The sequence below is a fragment of the Dipodomys spectabilis genome, unplaced genomic scaffold (assembly GCF_019054845.1).
Source record: "Dipodomys spectabilis isolate Male_0828 unplaced genomic scaffold, ASM1905484v1 ptg000329l, whole genome shotgun sequence".
In the NCBI taxonomy this organism is placed as follows: Eukaryota; Metazoa; Chordata; class Mammalia; order Rodentia; family Heteromyidae; genus Dipodomys; species Dipodomys spectabilis.
The window spans coordinates 3,455,296-3,464,146 of NW_024871006.1; the positions used below are offsets into that span (position 1 = coordinate 3,455,296).

The 8,851-nt window shown below is 46.9% G+C and overlaps 1 protein-coding gene across 1 annotated transcript; it reads left to right on the forward strand.

The window, feature by feature from the left end:
• Positions 1-852: 852 nt before the first annotated feature.
• Positions 853-7,952, forward strand: Ddx5 (DEAD-box helicase 5). Its single transcript, XM_042665439.1, has 13 exons — positions 853-1,072; positions 2,465-2,630; positions 2,859-2,955; positions 3,046-3,179; positions 3,303-3,368; positions 3,603-3,744; positions 4,042-4,202; positions 4,282-4,454; positions 4,820-4,930; positions 5,351-5,412; positions 5,497-5,556; positions 6,800-7,024; positions 7,246-7,952. Exons 1-13 carry the CDS (start codon positions 1,029-1,031, stop codon positions 7,647-7,649), a joined length of 1,845 nt encoding a protein of 614 aa, XP_042521373.1. The 5' UTR covers positions 853-1,028; the 3' UTR covers positions 7,650-7,952.
• Positions 7,953-8,851: the final 899 nt, after the last annotated feature.

Below are 8,851 nucleotides of genomic sequence, written 5' to 3' on the forward strand. Positions count from 1 at the left end.
GCGCAGAGCCCGCGCCGGCGGGAGGGGGCGCGCAGCCCGGAGTGAGGAAGGAGGGGAGGAGAGAGGGAGGGACGTTAAAACGGCTTCTCGCCGCTGATTGGTCATCGGAGAAGCACTTCCTTTGCCCGCACGCGCCCAGGCGGCAGTTTGCGGGCTCTAGCTACCCTTCCCCGCGGGCAAGCGCCCACTCATGGGTGGTCAGGGCGGCGGGCTGAGCAGTCTAGGTCACCCCGCAGCCCGACCGGTCTCTGGGGAGGGGGGGAGGGCATTAGAACCGCACTTCCGGTGAGCTACGTCGTTGTGTATTCCTCCGCCGCTGCCAAGTAGCGCGGCCCGCTCGCCCCGTGTGTGTGTGTGTGTGTGTGTGTGTGTGTGTGTGTGTGTGTGTGTGTGTGTGTGTCGGGGAGGGGGGCGGCCACGTGACAATACCAAGCTCCGCCTCCCCACCTCATTTGGTGATGGGCGTGGGGGCTCTGCGGAGACGTAAACATTTCCATAGTGGGCCGAGCGGGCCTGCCTGTGCTGGCCATTTTATGGCCTAGCTGGGCCCGGAAAAGGGCAAGGTAGCTTCCTTGAGGTGTGGAGAGACTGGAAGGACGTGAAGGCCAGAGAGTGCGGGGAGGACGCATCTCAGTGACAGACGGGCCGAGGCGAGCCAGGGATGAAAAGCCGGCCCCGGGCAGGGAGCGGCCCGGGAGGGCGGGGAGGGGCGAGAACATGGCGGACTCCCGAACGCCAGCGGGCGTTGCGGCCTCTGCGCAGGGGGGGGCGGGGCGATTAGGTCATAGAGCGGCTCCCAGCGTGCTTTGCGGCGGGGAGGCGGTCCAGACTATAAAACCGGCTGCCGGGACGCGGCCGGCACCTCATTCATTTCCATCGGCCTCAGGTCGCGCAGCTCCGGCTCTTGTCATCGCCGTCCCTCCGCCGCTGCCGCCCCCGCAGAGGCTTCGTCGTCGTCGCCGCTCCCAGCGACTCGTCGCGCCTGATTCTCTTCACTTAGTGCCCCGCCAACCGCAACCATTGACGCCATGTCGAGTTATTCGAGTGACCGGGACCGCGGCCGGGATCGAGGGTGAGTGTGGGAACGGACCTGTCAGCGCCGGGGTGGGGGAGGGGAGGGCGGCGGGGAGGGGGGAGGCGGCGGCGGCGGCGGCGCCTGCGGGAATCGGGCCCTGGCGTGTTCTCCCGGGGCCTCTTCCGAGAAGGCTTTGCGGTATTTCGAAGAGCCCTGCCCGCGGCGGCGGGGGGGGGGGGGTTCCCGGAGCTCGCGTTTCGTCGGCGCCGTCGAGGCCTCGGCGAGCCAGCGGCCGTTGCGGGGGAGGGGCGGGGGGAGCCGGGAGGGGGGAGCGTATGGCGAGGGCGGGCGGGCGGAGGCGCCGCCGTTGGCGGCGGCGGGTGGGGAGCCGGGGGGCGCAGCCCTCGGGGGCCCGGGAGGCGTTTGGGGGGGGGGGGGCTCCGGGTTGTCGGGCGGCGGGCCGGGGAGCCGCTTGCCGAGCGGCCGGTGGGAAGGCAGGGCGCGGGGCCCGGCGCCGGCGGCATCGGCCTGCGGGTAGAGTCGCGGCCACAAAATGCCGGCCTCGGACATGGCGGCGGCGCCTTTGTTACCCCGCCCGGCGGAGGAGCTCAAAATGGCAGCGCCGAGAAAATGTGGCGCAGAGAGAAATGCGAGACAAAGGGGGAAGCGCCGCCCCAGCGGGAACGCCGCCCGGCCGGCTCCGCCCGGCCCCGGCTCCTCCCCCGGCAGTCGCCGCCTCCCCGGCCGGCTGGGGTTTTTTTTTTTCCTTTCCTCCGCTCTCTTCCTCACGTTATATAATTTGTGTTACCTTGCTGGCGAGCTCTTCCGCGGGACATCCCCAGCCGCCTCCGGTTACCGGCCGGTGGGTTCCCTCCGCCACCCCACCCCACCCCACCCCCGGGAACGTGCCCCTCGCTCGGCCGCCCCCCCTCCCCCCCGTGCGGTCCCTGCCATTCGCCAACGCGAGAGCTCCTTTGCTGGAAAAGCAGCGTAAACACACAAATAACGCGGTCGTCGGCAGGCTCCTCCCTGCGTCCTTCCCTCGGTTACTTAAATCCTAAGCTGCTGGGAAAGACGATGTTAATAGTGGCAAGCTGTTGTCTATCCTGGTAATCTGAACTTGGGGCGTTTGGGCCGCCAGTTTCCGCCCTGATAAATCCGGGGCTGTTGGCTTGGCCTCCAGGATCCGTGCCTGGGACTGCGGGAAATGGATGGGGGATGCCAGTCGGGGCCCGTCAAGGGAGTAGTGACTGTGACTGGAGATTGTGTTGTGTGTTTTCAGAAGCCCTCTTTAGCCTGGGTCAGACAAGAAGGCTGTCCTTGTGATTGAGTTGGTAGTCCAGCCAACCTGCCTAGCAAGCATGGGGACTTGAGTTTAAACTCCAGCATCACCAAGAACATAATAGTAGTCAACATTTTAAATGGGAATGATTTTTTTCCCTGTTTCAGGTTTGGTGCACCTCGATTTGGAGGGAGTAGGGCAGGACCCCTATCTGGAAAGAAGTTTGGAAATCCTGGGGAGAAACTAGTTAAAAAGAAGTGGAACCTTGATGAGCTCCCCAAATTTGAGAAGAATTTTTATCAAGAACATCCTGATTTGGCTAGGCGCACAGCAGTGAGTAATTTCATGTGGCTTCAGTAACTTTTAGGAAAATTTTTATTCTCCAAACAGTGCTTGACTTTATGTGAAATAATTGTGTACATGGGATTCTTATATGTGGATCTAGGTTAAAAAAAAAAAAAAAGGAAGGCCACTTTCAGAATATACCGGGGTTGCCAGGGTGTAATCATGTGCTCTTGTGCCCTGTGCAGACAGTGCATATATAAAACAATTGTTTTGCAGCAAGAGGTAGAGACATACAGAAGAAGCAAGGAAGTTACAGTGAGAGGTCATAACTGTCCAAAACCAGTTCTGAATTTCTATGAAGCAAATTTCCCTGGTAAGTGCTGATTTGCAATTCCACCCTCATTCATCTGTTCGCTTCTTTCTTGGCATTGCAAGTACTCACGGAAACTGTTAATTATTACAGCAAATGTCATGGATGTGATTGCAAGGCAGAACTTTACTGAACCCACTGCTATTCAAGCTCAGGGATGGCCAGTTGCTCTTAGTGGATTGGACATGGTTGGAGTAGCACAGACTGGATCTGGGAAGACGTTGTCTGTAAGTTTGGAGAACTCTGTGGTTCCTGAGTGATGAAAGCTAGGGGAAGATGAAATGGGGATTAAACTTAATCATGAGCATTCATTCTAATAACTTCTGTTTGATCCACTTCCTTCCCAATAGTATTTGCTGCCTGCCATCGTTCACATCAATCATCAGCCATTCCTAGAAAGAGGTGATGGGCCTATTGTAAGTATGTTTTTAAGAATTTTTAGAATACACAGCAAAACATGTAATTGTTGATGGTGCTTTTATGTAGAGATTAATGTTTTCACTCTTAACCTGGAGCTGCTCTGGGTTTTGTATAATTGAAAAAATCTGTTGATATAAGTAACTAGGTTCAATTGCCAACACATACGCATGGAAGAGTTGGGGGGAAGTACTTGTTTTCAAGTGTATATGAAAGGCTGTTCTTTTTTGCAGTGTTTGGTGCTGGCACCAACTCGAGAACTGGCCCAGCAGGTGCAACAAGTAGCTGCTGAATACTGTAGAGCTTGTCGTTTAAAGTCTACTTGCATCTATGGTGGTGCTCCCAAGGGACCACAAATACGTGATTTGGAGAGAGGTATGTGGTATAAAAGGTTCTGTTTGTCATTAATAAAAATATTACAGTTTTCCTTTTTTTTTTTAATTTTTTTTGGTGCTAAAACTGAGAATCTTATGATGTCAGATATTTTGCTGTAAGATAGGTAGCTATAAACCATAGATAGTTTCAAATCATGTTCCTTAAATCTCAGCCTCGTGGATAGGCTGTGATTATAGGCATGTGCCACCATTGCCTGGCTCTGTTTATCTTAGCATTCGCTTAACAGAGTTGAAAGTGTTCTGCGTATTATAATTAAATTTGTGTGTTTAATTGAAGGTGTGGAAATCTGTATTGCAACACCTGGAAGACTGATTGACTTTTTAGAGTGTGGGAAAACCAATCTGAGAAGAACAACTTACCTTGTCCTTGATGAAGCAGATAGAATGCTTGATATGGGTTTTGAACCCCAAATAAGGAAGATTGTGGATCAGATAAGAGTAAGCCATTATTACTTTTTCACTCAATTCTAAATTTACACTTAAGAGCATGCTCTAAATTTCTCCCCAAATAATTCAGCCTGATAGACAAACCCTAATGTGGAGTGCGACTTGGCCAAAAGAAGTAAGACAGCTTGCTGAAGATTTCCTGAAAGACTACATTCATATAAACATTGGTGCACTAGAACTGAGTGCAAATCACAACATTCTTCAGATTGTGGATGTATGTCATGATGTAGAGAAGGATGAAAAGTGAGTATAAGTCATGAACTCTTAGCCGTGCTTATGTAAGGGAAGTCACAGTTTCATATGTTACCTTATTGAATATGTTCAATCTGTTGGGGCTGTTGATATACTTGCCTAGCTTGTTCAAGGCCCCAGGTTTGAGCCCTGTGTGTATGGGGGCCAGTCTTAATCTGTTAAATTCAGATTAATAGCCCTGTTAGTATTTATAGGATTTCTGTAGAAAAAGGAAACATCTCATGGTGTACTAACAGAAACAAGGGAAGGATTGCCTGATTAGTGGCTTAGTAGCTATTTCCTTTTTCACGTATGTCCATATACATTGAATTTAACTAATGTCAGTAAATTTTAAAACTTTTTCTTTTTATCTTTAGACTTATTCGTCTAATGGAAGAGATCATGAGCGAGAAGGAGAATAAAACCATTGTTTTTGTTGAAACCAAAAGAAGATGTGATGAGCTTACCAGAAAGATGAGGAGAGATGGGTATGTGGGCATCCTCTATTGAAGCAGAGTTTAGGAGAGGGAGACAAAACAGAAGATAATGAGTTTCAGCTGGGTGCTGCTGGCTCACGCATGTAATCCTAGCTACTCAGGAGGCTGAGATCCTGAGGATTGCAGTCCAAAGCTAGCCCAGCAGGAAAGTCTGTGAGACTCTTAATCTCCAGTAAACCACTAGAAGACTGGAAATGGCACTGTGGCTCAAGTGGTAGAGCTCTAGGCTTGAGCTGAATTGCTCAGGGACAGAGACTAAAAAAAGAAGAAAAAATGAGTTTCATTTATAGGAGTCATCTGATAGAAGTAAAACTGCACACAAAATACTTAAAGTGATTGATGGCCAGAATTAATAGAATCTGTCCAAATCTTTAGTAAATGTGAGCCTGCTAAGACAACTTTTTGATTTAGGTGGCCTGCCATGGGTATCCATGGTGACAAAAGTCAACAGGAGCGTGACTGGGTTCTAAATGGTAAGTATTTCAAGTAAAGAAATTTTTTGCTGCTAATTTAGGATTTTCCTGCTCCAAATAATGGTCATATGCCTTCCTTTGTAGAATTCAAACATGGAAAAGCTCCTATTCTGATTGCTACAGATGTGGCCTCCAGAGGGCTAGGTTAGTACAAACTCCCATTCATGACTTGCTTTCCCAGAAGATCTCTAGTTTTTTTTTAAAGAAAGTTTATTGCTTTCTTTAACCTGCATTTTTTCCCAAGTTTTTTTCACATAAAGGTGCAGTCTTTGTGGCAAGGCCTAGGCATGACAATCGGAGGACTCGAGGGGGATGGAGGACTAGTGATCGGCTGGCTGCTTCCAGTCGATTAGAGAGGTGAAAAGCTGAAAGTGTGCCAGTAATCTTCAAAGGGCAGAACATACCACCTCTGCCCTATAAACTGTTCTCTCCGAGGGAAAAAATGGAAGTTACCCTCACAGTTCACTGCCGTGGTATTTCTTCTGTCCCATGCTTTGCATGATTGCCATGGTACAGCATTGTTTCAAACTGTTTACTGTGATCTGTGGGTCTTTGAGTTTCAGTGAGTTTGCTGAAATGTCGAAGAAATATTTCCAAACTTCAATGTTCAGTGAAATTTTTGTTCAAGTTTGAAATGGAGAGAGCAGCTTTAAAAGGTACTAAGCCTTTTACAAATTGGTGAGTACTGGCACATGAGACCTAGAGCAGGAGCAACTTCTCACGCTTAAGTCAGTGGGAAAAGAAAGCAGTGCTTTGAAAGATCCTCCCTCACCTACTACACAGTAGTCGTCATGTCGAGACCTGCCAGAGAGAGACACATTCTCAAGTGAATCCTGGCTTCTTGGAAGCGCTTGCCTAGACGAGACACAGTGCATAAAAACAACTTTTGGGGGACAGGTATGTTTTCTTGCAGCTGCAGTTGTAAGGTCTTGGCAAGACAAGCAGTGTGGCCAGAATTTTGAACTTCTGTGTAATGTGTAATGCAAAGGACCTTGTACCTTTTTGTTTAAAGGTCCTCAAAATGAGCACATGAAGAGGTTGCTGTGACACTTTTAAGTGGCCCTACTGCGCAGAAGCATTCAGATGTCACTTGATGATCTGTAAGGGGACTTGCTGGTTTGGGAATGTGCTAGGGAGAATACACATTCCCTTTGACAGGTCTTATCCCTTGGGTGGGTGATGATTTAAACAGATGACATGTGCTTTTTCTTTTTTTCCTTCAACCTCAATGGTATTCCTACAGGGAATGGATAACCATTTTAACTGTATTTTTTGCAGCCCATACCTTCTTGGGAATACAATTGTCTAACTTTTTATTTTTGGTCTGGCTGTTGTGGTGTGCAAAACTTCGTACATTGCTATTTTGCCACACTGCAACACCTTACAGATGTGGAAGATGTGAAATTTGTCATCAATTATGACTACCCTAACTCCTCAGAGGATTATATTCATCGAATTGGAAGAACTGCTCGCAGTACCAAAACAGGCACAGCATACACTTTCTTTACACCTAATAACATAAAGCAAGTGAGCGACCTTATCTCTGTGCTTCGTGAAGCTAATCAAGCAATTAATCCCAAGTTGCTTCAGTTGGTCGAAGACAGAGGTTCAGGTAAGATGAACCTTCAATATGAAATGTTGGTAGTTTTACTGTCACAGCATCACTATTTGCAAATCTAATTTTAATGGAATTTTAGAGGGTAAGACAGATCTTCCCATTATGAAACGTAAGTTGAGAAATTGAAAACCCTTCACTCCTCTTGTGTTAACCGTGAGTGTACAATAGACCAAACTGAACACTTTGCCATTCCTTTTATTTTTTTTTTTTGACAGGTCGTTCCAGGGGTAGAGGAGGCATGAAGGATGACCGCCGGGACAGATACTCTGCGGGCAAAAGGGGTGGATTTAATACCTTTAGAGACAGGGAAAATTATGACAGAGGTTACTCTAGTCTGCTTAAGAGAGATTTTGGGGCAAAAACTCAGAATGGTGTTTACAGTGCTGCAAATTACACCAATGGGAGCTTTGGAAGTAATTTTGTGTCTGCTGGTATACAGACCAGTTTTAGGACTGGTAATCCAACAGGGACTTACCAGAATGGTTATGATAGCACTCAGCAATACGGAAGTAATGTTCCAAACATGCACAATGGTATGAACCAACAGGCATATGCGTATCCTGCTACTGCGGCTGCGCCCATGATTGGCTATCCAATGCCAACAGGATATTCTCAATAAGACTTTAGAAGTATATGTAAATGTCTGTTTTTCATAATTGCTCTTTATATTGTGTGTTATCAGACAAGATAGTTATTTAAGAAACATGGGAAATGCAGAAATGACTGCAGTGCAGCAGTAATTATGGTGCACTTTTTCGCTATTTAAGTTGGATATTTCTCTACATTCCTGAAACAATTTTTAGGTTTTTTTTGTACTAGAAAATGCAGGCAGTGTTTTCACAAAAGTAACTGTACAGTGATTTGAAATACAATAAATGAAGGCAATGCATGGCCTTCCAATAAAAGATATTTGAAGACTGAATTAAGTGGAAATTGTACTTTCTTTTTACAAATATGTCTTGTAAAACTTAAAGATGGTATGGTTTGGGTTTGGGTTTTTGGGGGGGGGTTGTTTTGTTTTTTTTTGTTTTTGTCATAAAAACTGAAGTGACTGTGCTTTCCATTCTTGGATTTGGGGTTGGAGAAATTAGAAGGCCCCTTAAATGATCTTATAGGGTGTGAATTTAGGAAGACCGACTTAGATAAATTTATAGTTCTAGGCTAAACTGCATAAATGCTTTGTCAGCAGCTTTCACCATCAGGGAAGTCATTTAAAGTAAGCCTATTTTCTGTATATTAGAAAGATTAAATGAAATCTAGTAGGACGGGAAAATAATCAGCTATATAGTGACAACATGGATGACTGTTCCTTTTTGCAAAATTTATAATTTAAAGAGCAAATAACTTTTTCAAAACGATTTTACTCATGTTCTTGGCTATCTAATGAACTGCCAAAATGAACAAATGACTGTTGCTTTAGCCCACAAGTTAAGTTTGAGGCTCTACTAACAATTTGCACAATGTCCTTAGTGCAGGTTACTTGTAAATCTTCAGAGATTCCCAGGGCACTTAACGTCATACCTTGGAGTCATGAATGTCTTCACAATAATTCAGGGAATTCTAGAGGTCTTCAAACTGTAAGGTCTAGTCATACTCTTTAATACAAAGGGGAGAAAAAGATGAAAGTGGTTAATCAGAAGGTAACCAAAAGCACAGCGAGTACAGTATAGATAGGTCTTCATGTTAGGTTCAACATTTGATAGAAAGGTCCAGGGGATAGCTTTAGATTTAACTTTGGCCCACGAATAGCTTATTCTGAAGTGTTGGCTAGAAGTAACTTGAATGCCTTCTCCAAGAGTTGGGTATGTTTTGCCAGGACAA